The sequence below is a fragment of the Anser brachyrhynchus genome (assembly GCF_964034855.1).
Source record: "Anser brachyrhynchus genome assembly, chromosome: 2".
Taxonomy (NCBI): Eukaryota; Metazoa; Chordata; class Aves; order Anseriformes; family Anatidae; genus Anser; species Anser brachyrhynchus.
This window is the reverse complement of record NC_137695.1, coordinates 96,187,888-96,208,484: the sequence shown is the minus strand read 5'-3', so window position 1 is coordinate 96,208,484 and position 20,597 is coordinate 96,187,888. Positions and strand designations below refer to the sequence as shown.

Sequence of the window (20,597 nt, the reverse complement as noted above, 5' to 3'; positions counted from 1 at the left end):
GTCTTTGGGCAACTCGTTGGCAACCTTGCATGGTGAAAATTAAGTCTGTCTGTTATGAACTGGCAGTCATCTCCTTGACCATGTGTGCTAATACTTTCTACTGTCACTGTCCTTTCCATTTCAGCATTACAGTTTGTGCTTGGAATTCACAGATCACCTGGAATCAGACCTCACCCTTCTGTATCCCCACAAGCACTAACAACAATCTGGCATAAAAAAAATGTTCTGTACCTTCAGAGGCATATGTAATGCTTTATTTTAGCTCTCTGAAAACAGGGAGGAGAAAATACACATGGCATCATTAAAGGTTATGCATTTAATTTCACCAGAATTGAACAATCCCCTTTAAAATATATTTTTTGAGTTTTAGATAAATTCCAGACCATTTATTACATGTTCTTAGTTCATCTGAAGGATAATTTCCACTTAGTATTTTTTAAATATCTGTAGTTTCTATTCTAAAGTTAACTGCCAGCCCAACTCACTAACGTAGAAGATTCAGAAAAACTTCAAAGCATACTAGATTGGATTTAGGGAAAAATCTGATTCTTTTGAAATCATCCAGCACTTGCACCTAAGCAGCACAATAATTATAACAAAAGCATCCACTGCTTCTTCTGGATCACCACTTTTCCTCATATACCAAGAAAATTTCAAGTTTTAGAAAAATTCATCCTGACAATGACTAAAATAAGTTTAATTAAAAAGATAATGACATAACCATCTTCCCTGTTAGCTGCATGCAAACTGACCCAGACATTATGAATATCTGAAAATGGCCATATACAACATTGTCAAATATCTATCCAATTGTATAACACCTTCAATTTTCCAGTGTATATTCTGGTTCCTCCACAGTCCACATACTGCACTGAACTCAGTAAGCACATCACTCCTTTACACATGAATGGGACCTTTACAGATGAATCAGAAGGACAGGGAAGAGAAACCCAGTAGCCCATACAAGCAGAGTCCTGTCAAGAAGCAGCTATATTGGACTAGGATTTAGGAGAAAGGCATTTGTTTTATATTGATGTTTTTTTTTTTTCCCTAAACAGAAGATTCCTGTTAAAGCTGTGCAGACATTTAAATTTAGAATGTTTCAACCTGCAATCTGAAGAATTCTGTAAGGTTTCATCTATTTATTAATTCCAGAGCTCAGAGAATTTGGTGGATAATTTCTGGAGAAGCTTGTTTCCATAAAACTGGTGGCACTCCAAAATGCCAGAAGTATAGATGGTATGATAGCTCTTCAGAAATCGTCATGATATCTCTACAGAAGACATTTCACCATTTTTTCATTAGTGACCATTTGTCACTAATTTGCATGAATATCAATGCATTGACATGGGATCAGATTCTCCTCCACATTATATGAACACACCAAATTAAGGGGAACAGAAACGTTATCACTGACACCTGGATCTAAAAAGGTGTAATGGGGAAAGAAAAGGAGAGGAATTCCCCCCCACACACACTCCTTTAGAAATTCTCTAGATCACCAGCTATTTTCCTCCTCAGTTTCTCCTAAAGGAGAAGAGAAATGAAAAAAAGTGAGAGTACCTTACAATACTGTGCTTCTCCTAGTTTCCTATCCTTTATCTAGACTGTTATATAATAGAGGTTAATAGATTAATTTTCAGCTTTACAAGGGAAAGTGACATCTAAGTGTCTTCATACAGCGTCTATGTCATGGTGTGAAATGAGCCTACGGGAACTGAATGGAGCTATTTACTAAGGTTATTCATCTTTGACAGAACTGCAATATCCAGAAGCAGAGCAACTATCCCTACAGAAGCTATGCTGGATTGAACGGGTATTTGGATTGTGTAAAGGGTGGAGCCCTTCCCATTAAACTCTGTAAACTTCATGATGCATAAACATAGTTGCTCATGCCAGAGCTCTGACAAAAAAAAAAAAAAAGGGGTTAATTCATCTTCTTGGTTTTATTAATAGTGGTCATTGAATAAAAGTAAAGTGGCAGCAGTAACCTTATATATTTATAAGATAGACAAAAAGCGCTGTGCTAGAGTTTCTGGACTACTGCAGGAATTTCCAAGGTGTTTTTCAGCCAACTACACATGAGCTTTGCCTATTCTTTTAGGCAACCAGCAGGAACTTAAACATATGTAACTACAGTGATATGCAGTGAAGAATTAAATGCGATAAACTGCAATACATTGCAACATATTGAAAGCATATGAATTAATTGAGGATACCACTGTCAACTCCTCCACATTGTGGAGTACCCACTCTTCCCTACAGGCACTTTGTGAACTGTATGTGACCATCTAACGTAAGGACGGCAGCATCAATCCATGTATTAAATATTAGCAAAGCTTAACTTCTTCCTTATATTTTTTAAGATTAACAAAAAAATAAAAATAAAAATAAAAAAACAAGAACAACAAACACTTGGACACAACTGCTCAATGGCATCCTTAGCTCTGCTCACAGCCAGTTGGGCATAGTTCAGAGTTTGCTAGCATCTATCTGGATTGCAATGTGGATTGAAGGCAATTTGTGCCTACTTGCAAAAAGACATACTCTTCAAGACATACACTTATAAAAAAAGACATATGCTTAAAGTACCTAGAGTCCCTATACACTCCTCTCCCAAGACTGGAGATAGCCAATTCTATCCAGTTTTTCCACTAAAAGTAATGCCAAGAAAAAGTGAAAATTTAGAAGAAAACCATAAGATTGATTTGCAATTTGGAAATAGACTTTACAATAAGAGACTAAATGAGCTCCAAGATGGATTAAGACAGAACTGAATCATGATGATACAGTCTGCACATGATAAACTACCTACTTAAGGAGAATTTCTAACTCTGGTCTCTTTAATCTAGCAGAAAAAAGTACATAAAATACAGTGACTGGAAGCTACAGATGAAATAAGATGCATTTTTTAAAGTATATCACTAGCCACCTTCTGATGCTCTTGAGCATGAGTATATGACAAACAACAAAAATATACATATATGAGTTCGACCTTGCAGCATTTTTCTTAAAAAAAAAAAAAAAGCATCTTGGTTTTGATTGTGGAACAATGATTTCGTGTCAGAGCTATAACCAAGTCTTCATATTCTGAATTTCTTACTGACATTATGTCTGACCGTCATCCAAAAAAACAAGACACCCTACATTGATTTGTACCTCAGCATCTACATTGCCAAAATGACAATAAACACCTCTAGATAACAAAAATATCAAGTTCCTTTTAACTATTAAAGATCTACGAATGAAAAATATTCATGACATCTGTTTCACTGATAGGAACCTAAGCACAAAGCAGAAATGCAATTTACTGGGTCTGGCTGAGATGAAGCTATGAAGTTAACTTATTTCATAGCAGCCTGTGTCATGCTGTGCTTTGCATTTGTGACTTAAACAGTGATGATAATACACCAGTGCTTTGGATGTTGCTGATCAGTGCTTGCACAGTGTCAGAGCTTTCTCCCTCCTCCCAGCCCCTGAAAGTCGGTAGGCTGGGGATGAGCAAGACATTGGCAGGGGACATAGCTAAGACAGTTGACCCAAACAAATCAAAGGGATATTCCAGACTATATGATGTATTCAGCAATAAAATCTCAGTGAAATATGTTTACATTATGCTGCACACAACATTCTATTAATATAGACTGGTATGTAACACACTTTCTTGGAGAAGAACTCCAAGATCTAAATGGCGGAAGGAAATATATCTGTTGTTCAGTCTGAGCTCCTGCAAAATAGAGGGCATAATACTTTATTCGGAAACTACTGCTTCAAAATCATGTACAGGAAGGATGACAGAATCTAAGCCCTAATAAATAAATTCCTTTTGGAAAGTCCTTTCTATCCTGGAGACAGGTGAGAACTTTTACTTTTTAATAGAGACATATTCTTAGAATTACACTTGCAATCTCAGGTCCCACAGAGTTTGTTTATCAAGTAATTGCATTTAGCTTTAAAAGTCTGCAGAGAAGACTGACTACAGCTGAGAATGTTTCTCCTTGCATTGCTGACCAAAATGCAAGCATCCATACTGTGTACATCTGAAAATATTTTTTTCCTTGCCTTTCATTCATCCTTACATTAAATGTTATAAGGACAAGGTCTACCATACTGAAAAGGTACGTGTATTCAGTACTAGTCAACATTTTGATTTTAAAACGACATAAAATTCCTACTGTTGTATCAAAGGATCTGGGAGCTTTGTTTAATGTCACTTGGACTTCTAGTAAATGTAAATCACTTTGTTATGAATTATCACAGACTGGTAAACAGTCATTTAGCAGAACTGATACTTCTACACAAGAAATAAAAAATATAAATATATATAAACTCATTTAATTGTATTTAACACATTTCTTCCTATGAAAATATATAGAGCCAGTATTCAAATTCAAGCATGTTCCATATTTATGTCAGAACTGTCTGATTTGATGATTATTGTCCCTAAACTCACATTAGGTTTACATGGCAAGGTAGCAGGGATGCTGCAGGGGTGGCCTCTGTGAGCAGAGTCCAGCAGCTGCCCCATGTCAGATCAGAGCCAGCTCCAGCCGGCTCCAAAAGGGACCTGCTGCTGGCCAGAGACGAACCAGCGAGAGATGCTGGTTGGGCCTCTGGGAGAGCAGATTTAAGAAAGGGAAATTGTGCAGAAGCAGCTGGAAGAGAGAAATGAGAAAATGTAGAGAGGAACAATTTTTTAGACACCAAGGTTAGTGAAGAAGGTGGGTTCTGGAGCAGCAGTTCCCCTGCGGCCTGTGGAGAGGCCCCTGGTGGATCAGGCTGTCCCCCTGCAGCCCATGGGTCCCACACGGAGCAGATCTCCACGCTGCAGCCCGTGGAGGAGCCCCCGGTGGAGCAGGTGGATGTGGCCTGGAGGAGGCTGCGGCCCATGGAGAGCCCCCGCAGGAGCAGGCCCCGGGCCGGAGCTGCAGCCCGTGGAGAGGAGCCCACGCAGGAGCAGGGGGCCTGGGGGGAGCTGCCGCCCATGGTACAGACCCATACTGGCACAGTTCTTGAAGAAGAATGAATGGAAAAAAGTCTGTTTTACCAAACTTACCCAGAATCAATTTTAACTGAGTTTTGCAGTTAAAAATGTAAAGGTATTACTCCACAATATACAGGAATTCTGCCTGGGAAAGAAAGGCTCAATCGGAAGTAAATTTAATAAATTGATGGGAAGTATTTTCTATGGAAAAAAAAAAAAAGGCAAAAAAAAAGCAAAGTATGTAAAATATTTAAAGAACATGGCTTAAGCTAAATAAGGCAGTCAAGGCTGCATGGATTTCTTTAGTTTTGTATTTGTAGGGCTGCACAAATTAGAAAAATAATTCCAAAGAGAACAGAAAAGTTGAAAACTAGTTACCAGCTGAAAGGGTATTGATTGATAAGTTGTTTTTTGGTCTTTGACAAGCATTTGTCTCAAAGTGTCTACTATTCATATAAACAAAAGCAATCATGAAACCATGGGTGATGGAATCCATCACAGAAACCTACAGAGCAAATACCATTGCTTTCCATCTCAGCAAACTGGACAAGCAAAACAAAGCTAGTCTGAGGACAGGCCTTAAGACTGATTGCAGAAGACTGACAAGGGTAACACAGAGCACTTGTCTGTTCCACCAGTTCAAGAGCAAACACTTTTGCAATCATTAGACCTGACAGAGGCAAAAAAAAAAAAAAAAAAAAAAAAAAGACATTTTACTAAGCTGTAGGCAAATTAGCTTGCTAGTACATCAGAACATCACAAGCTGAAATTAAACAAATAAAGCTAAAGTGAGGAAAACAACTGGAAAGCAAAAGAGCTGAGGGCTACATACTATACTGCAGCATATCATAATCAAAAGATAATTCATATATTCCTTTCCTCTCCATCTTCAGGGCATACCATTTCAATGGGGTGTAGACAGCCCTGCAGTCTCTGGAACTACAAGGAGTACAATTTTTCAGTATAGCCAAAGAACCAAAGAACGATAACAGAGCTGGGAACTGTGCAAGAAACACACTGCATGAGCATGGCAGTTTGGATCTGTGCTAGCCTAGGGGTCTCTGAACTCTTAAGAATTTTTACTGTGATTGTCAGGACTAAATGGAAAACCTTGGAACCGTGGAGAAGAAGGAGGTTTGTCTTACAGAGGAAACCTTGCTTCTATAGGAAGCCATGGTTCCAGCAACCATCATGCAAAGCGCCCCTCCTGATAACTGCAAAGCCATAGCCTCACCCTTCCCACACACATACTTTGAGCAATGTATTTTTCTACATACTCTTTATTTATGTATTTATTAGGAATGGGGACTGCATCTTAGAGATATGCATCTGAGATAGTACAACAGCTTCCCCCAGTCCTTGATACCAGTTTGTTCTTTCTGGCAAGTTGTACTTGATCACACACAATTGTTAAGGGAGCTTTGCCCTGCCCATTAGAACCTACTAATGCCGTACATCATCTTGTCTCTCATGGTGCTGCTTCAGTTTGTCTTGGCAACACCTATTTAAGAATGGGAATGCAAACTGCGTGAGAAAAGCCTCCACTATGTCTGTATGCTATAAACAAAGTCACAGTAAAGACGCTCCTGCACATGCCATGTTACTAACTGTGCATATCTGAAGAATGACTAGAGAAGGACCAACATCTGCTCATTTCATATCATGCAAACAACTGCCAGCTCAATGTCCATATATGGGCTGAACCTGAAAAAGTTTTGTAAGTGAAATGTTCTCTATAATGCTACCTAATTCTGTTCTGTAATCCTCCTCCCTCTAGTACATGTGTAATTTGCAGAATGAAGTACAGGAATTCACCACCCACCTTCCTCCCTCAGAGTAGTGCAGAGCAAATACAAGCATTTCTTGTTACACATCTGTTTAAGAGTGTCTGGACAGATTCCTTGTTTTCCACCACCTACACCATACCCTTCTGGAATGGGCTGCACTCCCATTTATTACCGTTGTGAAAGTACTTGGAGTTATTGCCAGAAAAAATGCAGATGTCTGCTGTTCTACTGATTAGGGCTCAGTCCTGGTGGTGGGCTGATGTGAGTATGATTTCCTTTTGAAGGATTCAAGGAGAAGGGAACAGAAAACAGAATTTCCACTTCCTTGGTGAGTTCTTGAAAGAGCAGCTAAGGTGAAGATATCATCATCTGCAGAAGCAGTGTTCTGGGAGAAAGAACTGGCCTCCGTTATCTATGGACTGCAGCACTCTGTGGTCCAGAAAACGATTCAGGGATGTGAATCTTGCATATTCAGAAGCACATCTCTATAGCCTTAGAGGAATGTTTTAGACTCTGTCGAAAGGACCAGTATCTAAAATACACAGGAAACATAGTGTTGTCTCTTGGATACCTTTGCTAGTTCTTGGCCTGCATTTCTGTCATTTCTGAATCTGACTTTGGGAATACATCCAAAAAAGATGTATCCACTACTCCATCAGTCACATAAGGAAGAACAATCAAACTCCACAGCTCTTGGATCTAGGGGCAAGGAGCCTAAACGCATTTACAGATCTAGCTTTATGAGCCTACCTAAAGGATCCTCTAGTGTCAAAGCAATTACAAAGAGCTCTGGAAACTAAGCCGAGAGACACTGCAATAACATTTCTAATGAATTTAACTCCTATTTACAGCTTCCCTCTATTAGTTTCAACAAGTATACAATTTAGCTTTTGACATTTACAGAAAGAGTTGTCTCAAGTCCTCTTTAACTGTATTGACTGTGGCAGAAGTTTAGGAACATGTGTGCTAGAAGTACTGATGCATCCATTTCAGCCAGGAAATACTAATACAATCTCCAAGTAGCTTGTCTGATCTGGACTAAGAAACTAAGCTAAAACACAAACAAGCCAGAAATCTGGCAAAAATGGTATTTAATGAACTTATAACATCTTGAAGTGAATAATGATAGCATGATTATGATGATATTTTCCAACAAAAATAAATACATGCTCATATGAAATAATTTCTCTACAAGTCATGGAACATTACTCTGCTTACAGAAATTGAAAATCCCACTTGCAGAAGCGGTTCAAGGTTAAAAATCAATTTGATTAGATCTAGGAAAGGAGGGAAAGGAGATTCTTGTTAAGAATGTGTGTATATGAAAACCACAAGAACTTAAAACTGAGAGGTCTCTTCAAATAATGTAGGCCATACAGCACTTTACAAAAGCAAAACTTCAGTCTGTAATAAAACATTAAAAGCTACAGTTATAATGTTTCAAAGGAAGGATCTGTAGAGGGAAGAAAATTTGAAAGCATGACCCATATCTAGGTTCCTGCAATAGCTGGGATCTGTGAAAGTCCTGGAAAATCTAGGCACCATGTGTTCTGTTCTACACTTCTTTTTCTGACTCCGATTAACAAGATCATACAGATTTTCCTTTTTGATGATGTTTCTTCCTGTTATTGCTATTTCTCCATTCCCTGTGTCATCTACAAATTTCACAAGTTCATACTTTGTTCTCCCCCAAGTTATGAGTTGATACACTGAAAACAATTGGTTGAAAGGCTATGCTCCTGCTTCCTCCCCCCCTACTTTAAATATGCCATTATGAATTTCTTTATGCTGAGAAGTGTTCTTATAATACTATTTGCAGCAGTTTTCCCTCTAGCTGAGCTCCTGCCTGCCTTAGAATTTCCTGCACTCATTCTAACATCTCCATTCCACTCCACTCCTACAGGGCACTGTACCAACCAATTTAGATTTAAGTTAAGCATTTAAATCCACTCTAATAGTTATATAAAAACAAAAACAAACCACCAACAACAATTATCTTACCATCTCCAACATGATCTTCTGCCGATAAAACTGTATTGTGATTTATCATCTGCCTCCCTGTTTATTCTTTCCTTCAAAGCTTTCCTATTCCTGCATCCTATTCAAATACATCAGTCTCTGGGATCTGCTTTGGGAGCTTGAGAGGCCAAGGCCCAGCATCACCAGGGAACTCCTGAGAACCCTCTGAGAAACTTGAGGGTGCCAGTTACTGCCAGGTAAAGATGAAGTAAGGAGAGCCACGAGGATGCATGTATGAGGAAGCTCTTGTAACTTCTGATGAGTCTGATCAGCTGCCTTAGTCCAAGATGACTGAAGCCTTTGTTATAGCTTCCCCCTAATTAGGGCCTGTCAAGCACTCTTTTAGCCAGGGAGATCCCTATATAAGACAGGGCTAGAGCAGAGTTCCGAGGGTGCAACCAACAAACACAGCAGTTTATGCAGAGGGGGTGCAAAGAAGAAGGTATAGTTTATGTGTTCAAACCAGCATAAATAGTCTCAGGTAAGACAGTGCAGAGCAGTGCCCCAGCAGATTTTAAATGAAGTCGACCCTGCAAAGCAGAGGCTTCAACCCAGATGGAGCTTTGGGTGGTGGGTACAGGCCTCTGCATCCTAGGCTGCTGGAAGTGGCTTCTCTCTCTCAAGAGGACAGAGGAAGGAATGGATGGAAATGCTTACCAACAGCTGTAGGAGGGACAAGTGAACAGGGCCGATGAGCAAAGGGCCTGGAATGACGTGACAGAAAGGTATCACAGAATTAGCAAAACAGAGCTTATGCAGTGTCACTTTAAGCATTTGCACATAAGCAAGAAAGTGCCTACAAGGCACCATTATGGGTCAATCCCCAAAACCCTTTCTGGGAAACCAGCATGCTGCAGAGCCTCTCTATAGTCCCTATATGCTAATGCATTCACACAGTGTGGGAAATAAGCCTAAATTGGAGATTTGTTTGCTGTCTGTGATGTGAGATTACAGAGATGTGGTGGAATAGCTCATCTGACTGCAGTGCTCAAATGGGGAGATACAGGGTTTTTAGGAAGGGTGCACCAGGAAGATGAGGAGGTGCAGTTCTCCTTTATGTGAAAACAGCTGGAGCACATGGAGCTCTGCTTAGGAATGGATGTTGAGCCAGCTGAGAGCTTATGGGTGAGGACTGAAGAGCAGACCAATATGGGTGATATTTAGTAGGTGTCTGCTATAGCCTACCTGATCAGGAAGAACAAGTATATGAGGCCTGCTACAAACAGGTTGATTTTATCAGCCACAATTTGGAACCCTTTTCCAAGCTATGAAAGAGATTAGAAATTAATTTTCATGCAAACCATTAGCTTAGTGCCAGTCACTGGGAACAAAAAAGCTCAGAATATGACTGTGTCAAATAAAAATCCTTAAGAAAAAAAGTGGGAATGAAGAATGCCATTAAATTTACTAAGTCACGTCTCTCAAAGACCTGTTCTCATTGAGATAAGATATTCAATTTAACAATGCAGGATACTTCTCACCTACAAATGCCCGTACTTTTTAGTTGAGCATGCACAGACTGTTTTCTATAAATGGGGACAAACCTAGGATAAGGTCCCCTCTCAGATTTCTCACTGATATGTTATAATTATGTAACTTTCCCATAATCTCATGGTTTTTGAATATTTACCAGAATCCTGAAGAAACACAACAAATCTAGTACTTTAGTAGTGTTCAAAATTTCTAGAAGTCACAATGTAACTTTGACTTAAGGAATGACCCCAGGCTGACACATGCTTAACTTCAAACAGTTTAACAGATTTTACATTCTTGACTCAAGTGCTTGGAGATTACCCTTCAAAGACAATGGATTCAGGGAGGGGGCGGGGAGATGATGATTGCTAGGTAAATTCCTGTTTAAAATTATATTTCATCTTTGTATTCTCATTTTGAAAAAAAATAATAAAACAAAACAAAACCAAAAACAAATAAATAAACAAACAAAAACCATCACCACCAATGAAAACACCAAAACACAGCAAAACCTAAAAAAGAACTAGGACAATGCAGCAGTATAAGCAATACTCAATTTCAATATGTCATAATAAGCATTGTCTTGGAACATGTTTTCAACCAAATCTAAATGGATTTATTTTGTTTAAGTCTAGATTAGTCTTGGTTTCAGATAGAGTGATGATTTTTATATATTTTTATATATTTTTATATGCATTGGGAAACATCTATATGGAATTTCTCAACCATGAGCTATTAGAGGTGTTCAAGCTCAGGTGAAGGTACTGATCATTCCATTGCTTCATGTGATATTGCAAATACCAGCCTGTCACATATGCACAAGATAAAGTTTAAACATGAAGGAGTGGTGAGCAGTTCTCTAAAAAAAATATCGTAAGTTTGATTTGTTTTTATTCAAGACACCCGATGTTTGATAAGGACATGTTCGTGGGAATCCTGTGGCCTCTTATGCTGATAGTTGACTGTGAATCTTCAATTCAAGATATAACACAACTATAATGATTTTTTTCCTTTACCATTTTTTTGATGATTTTTTTTTCTTTTATCATTGCATAGCTGCAATTCTTTGTCAGGTATGTTCTATCCTCTTGGTTTTTTGCTTGTTTTTGGAAGTTAACAAAAATAAGTAATGGGAAACAGAAGAAAAGGTGAAAATCATTGGATAAAATGCTAGTGCCAAAAAAAAAAAAAGAAGTTTCTTAGCATGGATGACATTTGCACAAAAGGCCAAAAATATCAGAAAATTCCAGCAAGTGACAACTTGTATTTTATATGCCTAAATGTCTTCCTTTCAGATTCTGAACTTTCTTACTGAAATGAATGTCTTGGTCTCTCTATATTTCTTCATCATTTTAAATTCCTGCAACAACTCCTACCAATTAGAAACAAATAAGCAAAGATGCACTTTCACATTTATATGGATGGTGTCCTATGATATTAGAAGCCACTTTTATAGGCTGCCTGTGAAGATCTTAATGTATCAAATTGAATTATAGGAAAGCGTAATTACAAGACAGAACAGGGAAATTCATTCTTCTTTACAAGCTGAAGAGAACTTGAAGTAAGTTGTTCCTGAGATTTTGCCCTAGCAATCAGGCAAGAATCTGGAACAGAATGATGTAAAAGAATGTCTCAGGAACATTTGTGCCTGTACCTCTGCCTAGCAGAACAATTTAGAAACCATAGAGGACAGAATCTCCATATTTTTATTTATCATACTCACTGGCACTATTTGGGGGAAAAGAAGATTTTGGCTTTTGGGATCAAGAACCTGAAGTATTTTGCAAAGGAAAAAAAAGCAAACATACAAAGTGAATAAAGGCAGATTAAATACAGACCTTGTTTCACTAGCATTTTTACAGCAATAATTCACAGTTTTCAAGGCATACATCCCAGTTTGGTGAAAATTTGCTTTTGTTTTCCTTTTAAACCAGTGATAGAAAAGTCAAAAAAAAAATTGATAAAATATATATTTCAACAAATGTTTGAAGAATACTTAAAGCATGTCAAGCACCCTTCAAACACAGGAAGAGTAGACTATGTCAATAACTGTCCAATAACAATGAGGAAAATAACAACTTTTGCCTAAAATACTTTACAATAAAGAAACTCTATAATAAAGGTCAACACTTATTTTATTTCCAGTTGGCTTTATAAATAGTACTGAACACTGGGCAGAAGTTATTTGTTTATTTTGTCCCAACTGTAGCAATCTGCGTTGAGTAAATTAATCCTTCCCTGAAGACAGCTGAACACATGGAGATGGGAGAAATTCCTTGATGGCACCAGGAAAGGAAACACAACAGGCTGAGATCTTTTAGTTTTCCTTAGGAGTGAAAATATGAACCAGTAAAAGGAATCTGAAAGACTTTGTGGAAAGAATGAAAGAATGAAATGAAGCAGAAAACAAAGAGATGGGTAGAATATATAAGGAAGACATGGCAGGTTAAAAAAAAAGAAAAAAGTAATATTAGGAAGAGATAGTTTGAAAAAGTTCTACAGTTAAACAGTAACATTTGTAATGTCTCAGTTGGCCTGCTCTCACTCTTTTCCCTCCATTTCATTTCCGATATTTTTCTTTGACTGCCTTCTGTCTCACATCTCTTGAATTCTGTCTGTCTTTTCTACTTTTCTACCCTCAAAGGTGAAAGTACAGTGTTCTTCCAAGAATTAAATCAATGGGTACATTTTGGAGATTCCAGATTCAACATCGCTGGTATCTGGTAAATTTAATGCTTCCAAGCTCATTCTTGTAGAAAAGGTAATATTTTTCTTGCTATCCTAACACCTCTTGGTACCTGAGATAGAGACTGGATGAATGTCTCTGCTCTTCTGTCTTTCCAAAGAAGCCAAACCCAACAAGTCAGACAATGCAATCAAACCTTGAACTCTGCACAGTTTTTAACTACAGACACCACAAACTGATGTTTAGGTTTCTTTTCTGGCTCAAGTTTGAAAGGTGCCCGGATATCTCATTTCTTTTCCCTGCCTAATCCATTTCAGCCCCTCAGTAACTGTCACTGTATGTAACTCCTTGTATCTACTTATCCAATCAACTTTTACTAATTCAGATCTTAGTTTGCAGACTCCACTGTGAGAGAGCAATACTGCAGTAAATATACTTCTAGATTAACAAGACCTCTGTCCTGTTTTCTCTACAGAAATAGACATATACTACTTTGAGAAAGATTTTTTACTAGCAGTTTTTTTTTTTAGACAGTTTTCTTTCCCACATTATTACATATTCTGGAATGAGAATTTGTATTTATAGGTGTTAAAAGATTTCAATTTAGGTAAAATGGACTCTGATAAACCACTAATTTTTGAAGTATATGTCACCATACGAAATACAGAACAACAGGAAATCCTAAGAATGTTAATCATGTCAGCCAAAGAAAGTAGCATTGTCCACTTAAAATGGAAGTCTGGTTTTAGTATTTGTAGGTCATTAAACTCAATGAAGATAGTGATAGAATCATGAGGCAATCTTTTATTTTTCATATTGTTAATCTGTTTCATTAGCTTACAGCACACTTCTCATTTCTTCTGTCTTTTTGAAATGCCACCTACACTGATAGAATTACATTAGGAGTTCTCAATACTTCCAGGAAGAAGCAGAGAAATCACACAAAGAGATGACTATTAAGAAGTACAGAAAAACAGAGTCGCTTGAGACGATCAAAATTTAACTTGTTTTAAAAACAATCCCAGACATGATACTCGGTGGGAGGGAAATATATATTTAAAAGAATCTAGAAATATCATGAACATGCTACCAAAAGAAAAGCTAAAATGCAATTTCACTTAATTTTAACGTGACAGAGGAGCAAAAAGAAACAGACAGCTTAGAATAAGTGTCCTTCTCAATTCCAGAGTCCCTTTTAGTGTATCAGTCCAAGTGACAACTTTCAGTTTGAAACATTCTATGAACCTAAACATGAATAAACAAAATGGTCAATGTGTAGGAAGGAACAGTAAAATACTAAGGCACACTAGAATTACTTATTAGCAAATACAGCTTTACCTGAAAATCAATACATCATTACACACTTTTCTGTTTCACAGTCATATTCTGAAGCCTTTATATTTTCTCAATACTGGTGGCTCCCAACAGTTGTGGGTTATTGATGGCTAAATATGACTTCATTCTCATGACTCTTCACACCAAACCATGAAACAGAGCAAGCACAAACCACAGGAATATCGCTTGGTTTGTCTAATTCAAAATACAATCCCAAACAGGTAGTTCCAAAGAGCAGCAGAATTAGAGGCACCAGTTCCTGCAGAATCTCCAGTCAGCCAAAAGCTCACCTCGGAACTGGAAACTGGACATAGTCAGGACTTTTCTGAGAACTGTGTTTGCAACAGCCATAATTCTTCAGTGGTGATAAACATTAAAGCTAGCTTTGCTTTGAGCAAGAGCTTGGACCAGGCAACCTCCTGAGGTCTCTTTGAACCTGAATTATCCCATGATACTGTGCCATAGCAAACACTTAAAGCTGAAAACCCTGAAAAAATATTTTATAACCTCATTTATAAACCTTTGCCATAGAATTATTAACTTTTGAAATAGAATCTTCTCCCAAAGGATGAGAACAGGGCTGCAATCCAAAAAATCTAGGACATATGCACAATGGGTATGAACTTGCCCTAGTTAAAAAACAGGAACTGGTGAAGTTAGTATATCACCCTTGTACCATAAGGACTTACACAACTGAAACATTAATCCAATGGAAGAGACCTGTCTGGTTGTACAACTAGATGTAAAGAACTTACAGAGGATACTACTAGTGAGCTGTGCTATTGGGAACCACAGAATTCAGGTCACATTAAAAATCATGATCCTTAGGTTCTGAGCAGTGTCAAAAAATGGAGCCTCAAGTCACACTACCAGTATCAGATATACAGATATTGCCTATGTATATGCTTCAAGAATTCTCTGTTCTACCTACTTCTGATTGAGCTATGATACCTAGAGATAAAGGAAGATGTAATGTTTGTTTACAAGAAAGAGGAGTTTTTCTACCAAGAAAGAGGAAGTGGGTGATAATGTATAGTGTCTGCAGGAAGTGTTCCAAGGGAAACAAGTGAAAATTACAGTCCTCTGTAATTTTGGCTTCCAGAGATATATTAGAGTAAGATTGATACTCTAAGCAATTTAGACAACTGCTTCATTAAAAGACAAGGTAAACCAACAAACAGTTTTATGACTTTCAGGGCAGCTAACAATGTGGAGAAGTTAAGTAAACTTTTTTTCATCAGGATATAAGATTGCAGTACAAATTGCAAAGACAGGAGACAGTGATCCAACTAAAGAAAAGAGTCAACAACCACAAAAACTGAAATTAGATGGCTGTGATTGAGAGGCAGACAGATTTCCTGTTGTCTAAACTAAAAGGATACAAAGCCTTTCCTGTGTAACATGAACAAGAAAGCAATTTGTATCCCCATATAGGGGTTGGAGGAACAACTGGAGGAAATTCAGACATATGCTGATTTTTCTATATAAATTATTCTAGAAAAAGAAAATTTTCAAACAGGTACAGACTTTCTGGGAGATGGAAAAAATGGGAGAGAGCAGGAGATTACATGCAGAACAAATTGCTCTAAAGCCACCTGAGTTACTACACAGGCTCCCTCAAAGACCCCATTAATTTTTGCTTATTTTATTTTATATGAGAGTAAACAGAAATGACATTCAGCTACTTTCTGCCTAGTGGCATACAATATCTTTTTAGAATAGAAAAGAAGAACCACATCCCGAAGTTACTGGGATTTTACAACAAAGATATGTTTAAGATACTACTCCACAATTTTTTCATTTTCAATAAAACATTAGGAAAATTAATAATTTAAGCATTACTTAGAATGATAGTTTTGGCTGATGTTCCTTTAGAGGAAAGATTATGGTTTCAGAGTGGATGTATAGACTTGTATCAGCAACCAGAAGTCACCCTTAAAGGTCTTTCACCAGGGGTCTCCACTCACATCGACCCCAGAGGTCCCATTTAGGCTTAGTCCTGTGCCTTCAACCTCTGCCATAGATCTTCTCAGGAATCACTAAACCTAACCTGACCTACAGATAGGTTTCCCAGCTGTGCCTCAGACCTGACTCATTGCCATGGACTTGCCTGATGGTCTGTGTCCTTGGCTGAACCTGGCCCCATCCTCTGGGCCTGCTCTGTTCCATTGCAGTGGAGCAGGGTGCCCAGCCACTGGGTGCTATCCCCCTCTGCTGCCCATGGATCCTATCCCTCACTGCTCCTGGTCAGTTATTTCCAGCAATTTTTCCTGTGCTTTCACTATCTACAGAAGAATACAGAGGGAGTGGAGAAACTGCATGGAGCTGAAAAAGAAAAGATGCAGCCCTAATTATTTCAGGAGCCTCAGGACTCACTATGGTCTATGAAGTCACTTGAATTGAAGGAAGTGTTAACCAGATCTTTCATTACCTGAACGCTTTAATGAATCACACTAAATTGAGTTTGCAGTCTGACACAGAAGGGTGTCACCTTTCTAGAGGAATGGAAAGACCTTGAACTCAAGTTTAACACTCTAGCAAACCCTAGAAAGCAGCAGTTTTGAACATTTTTAAATGATCAGGACAGACATGAAGTCCATTCCTCTATCCCAATGGAAGACCAAGAATACCCACGTTGTGTTTGCCTAGTCTTATCTTAACAAACCCTCTACAACAGAGGTTCAATAACCTACCAACTCTATTTCACTGTTTCCCACTTTTAATCTTTCTTGGAACACATGTTTCTAGACTTCTTAACTTTTTAAGAGACCTCTCTGATCTGTTTCCCTTTGAAGATGGTCCTTTAGACCTGATGTTCTAACTTCCATCTAATTAGCACTAAGTAGTGTTGAAGCTTACTCTGTGTGTCTTAAATCTCAATAATGCATTACATTGGGATTGTTGAAATGGAAGCTGTTTGCTACTTCTCTACTTTTTACAGTTTACTTTTTACTTTTGATTTTACTCAGTTGGTAATTCTTGTAGTGCTTCCCCTATCTTTCTGTGGAGATCTGCTGTCTAGATAGCCATTCTTCATTAAAATAGTTGATTAGTGCAATCTAGTATTTTGTACTTTTTCACTTACATAATATTTATTTTAAACCTTTCTCTACTTGTCAAGATTACTCTGAAACCTAATCCTGTCCCCTGCAAAAGTGCTTGGAGATCTTCCCAAGTAGGTATCAACTGCATATTTAATAAACATTCTCTCTATCAAGAAAACCACTTGACAGAATCCCATCCTTCTTGTTTGACAGTGAGCCACTGATAACTACTCTTTGAAATCATAATTCCAAGCCAGTGAAGGATAAAGCATACATACTTTTCGACAACTTTTCTTCAGCACTCATTTTAAAAACAGTCAGCTGATCTGATGTCAATTAACCTTGTGGTGGCAAGAATATTTGTCAGAGACTGCTTGCTCTTACAGTATCTTCCTCATGATCAAGTTTCCCTAGTTTTCTTTAGGAATAGCTTTAACATTTTTATAAGCCATAAAACGTCACATTTATCATTTACTCCATCTTCCTGAGACCTGTTATCTTGTCATAGAAGGAAATTAGCTTGCTTTACATGATTTATTCTAGACAAATCCACTTTGGCCATTGTTTAGCACTTTTTTTTTTTTCCCCTTCTGGGTAATTCTAAACAGATTATCTGTTCAAGTATCTTTCCAGGAATTTATTTTAGGCTGAGTGGTTTATAATTCCCTGGGTCTTTGTGTGCTTTTTGGAAAGACAAGCACACTGATCTCTCCCTCCCCCTGCAATACTCTTACTTGTTATCTTTGAATTCTCAAAGATCATAAGGGAAGACTCTAAGATTTATTAAGTACTCCATTGTGACAGAGAATTTGAAAATATCTGACTCATCCAAGCAGACGCTAACCTGTTCTTACCCCTCTTCACTGGTTTTAATTATATTAGTCTTCAGATCACAGTCAGCCTTTTTTAATGAATGATGAGGAAGGTAAAAACAACCATGAAACTGGCATCCATCTATTAGCTTTGCCTGTCAGTTAATTGGCCAACTCATTCCCTTGTCTTGCTCTAATGAATTACTTATAGGATGTTTTCTTTTAACTGTTCTGTTGTTAATGCCATGCTTAAGGCAATTGTCCCATACTTTCTTTCAATTTCTATGAGCAAAATGTTGCTCAGGGTGAAACTCAGAGGATTTAGAGAGTGCATAATACTTGATCTTATCAGTTCTGGGGGCTGCGGTCATTTCTGTCACAGTAAGCTCCTACAACTCTTTCAACCATACATTTAGCAGATTTTGCCTCTCAGTATTTCACACTGACACTTGCAGTAAATCAGAGCGTGAGAAGAAAAGCAAGATGAAATTAGATTTAGTCTCTCTTTTAACTCAACCAATGTCAAGATACAAACCTCCTTCAAAATCACACACTTAGGCAAGTCAAAGCATATACAGAATCCTTCACTACAAAACAAATATTATTTTTTGCATTTGGGTGCAATGATCTTGGTGTAAAAAAAGTCAAGGGAAAGCATGAGTAGTTTTTAACCATAGCTAGTCAAAAAAGCCCCAGAAGGGAAGTAAGTTTATTTGGTACAGCAAATACAGCCTAGTAAGACAAAACCAAACAAGACTGAAACAGTTCATCTGTTTCTTTTTATTTAATTGCTATTAATGGAGGAATTAGCTCCTTGGAAGTCTGATATTAATAGTTCTCTTTGTGGAAGTCTGATATTAATAGTTCTCTTTGTGCACTGGAAATTATGCAAATCTTACCTCAGAGAACCTTTGTACGTCCTGGGTCAAAGTTCCTACTCTCTTCCACTGATAATACTTGAGTAACTTCAAAATTGCTGGATTTACTGCATTATCAGATGGCACTGTCCGGAAGAAATAAGGATATTTTTTCTTATCAGCCAACTCTGGGGTTGTTGCTGCAAATGAAAGCTGAAAAACAGAACAAAACAAAACAAAAATGACAACAAAGAAATGAAAGTCACCATGAGTCATCTAGCAGCCAGAAGAAAAATTTTGCTCTACTCAGTGCAATAAGACAGAATCCTCTAGAAGCACCCCTTTCTATCATCAGGTAATAAAACAGCCCCAGGTACCAGAAACAAAGGGAATAATTATGACAGCCAAGACTGCAGCACAGAAGTTTGCCTGGCTCCCATTTTCCTTCAGTGAAGAAGCCTCCTATGACCTGAGTAATCAAAAGGGGCCCAGTGGCTAATTCTATGTATCTGAAAACACCAGGATTGGAATGTAGTTGGAGAATGTTCATACTAAAAGAAAAGAGGAAACCTGTCAACACACATACACACAAAAAAAATAAAAATAAAACAACAACAACAACAACAACAACAAAAAATACTTCAGTGAATTCCCAATTGTTTTGGACACTGAATGCCCCAGTTAAAGGTAGCATTTATGTATATATATATATATTTTTTTTTTTTGTGAATGATTTTCAGGCAGTGATGGAATACCTGAATATTCACTTTCTGAAAATGCTCTAATTCCAAAGATACTTATGGTTATTTCCTCCAATGTTTTTAAAGCTACTAGAATTGTGTTTCTCAAGCTTTTTTTCAGTCATGCATAACAGTTGAGGGTTTTTTAAAGTACCAATTTAACGCAAATTGGTTTGACTGCAGAAAAATATGATCCCTAATACAGTTATGTTAAATCTTTCAAACTCAATAAAGAGTAAAAAGTGGAGGTGAATTTAAGCCTATGTAAGTACATCCAACCACAGTATTAAGTTTATACATTCTTCAGTCAAGATTTTGGTATATTTGTGCTAGAAACCCTCTTCTGAAATTCAGAATAGGCAGATTTGCTTTGAAATAACAGAGCTGTTTCTTCATGTTTGTAAAATCTGGATTTTGGCTGGAAGGGGAGGAGTCTATTCTCTGATTTTACACTGACAAAGAACTTGTTGCATTGCTATAAGCTCTTAAGCCTGAATATAATTTATTTTCCTAATTACAAACCCTGAAATCCAAACAAGTTAAAGTGTGCATAACTTTAAAGTTCACACTCTACTCACAAAGACCAGATGCTTTCTCTTCAACTGTCAGCAGCTAGAGGAGACTTTTAAGACCTTCTACTGCCATGCAAGTCTAATGTAAAATACGTTTAATGTAGCAATTGCTCTTTTGTTAGATTTCATGAAGAAAGTACACTATGAGGTATTGTCATATTGTGGTCTTGATTTTTCAAACCTGTACTGGTTGGCTCACTCAGCACTTCATAACATCTAGTAATCGGCAACGAGTTTGCAAAGAGCTAATTTCAAGTGAAAAAGAATGAAGGTCTGCTAGGTGGAACC

The 20,597-nt window shown here is 37.6% G+C and overlaps 1 protein-coding gene across 6 annotated transcripts in view; it reads right to left on the bottom strand.

Annotated features, from left to right (window-relative positions):
- Positions 1-20,597, bottom strand: part of GABBR2 (gamma-aminobutyric acid type B receptor subunit 2) — a 477,830-nt gene that overhangs the window by 271,145 nt on the left and 186,088 nt on the right. For all 6 annotated transcript variants that reach the window (XM_080580419.1, XM_080580424.1, XM_080580420.1 and 3 more), the window contains one exon: positions 19,040-19,210. In XM_080580419.1, coding sequence (XP_080436545.1) covers positions 19,040-19,210 — 171 coding nt within the window. The remainder of the gene's footprint in view (positions 1-19,039; positions 19,211-20,597) is intronic.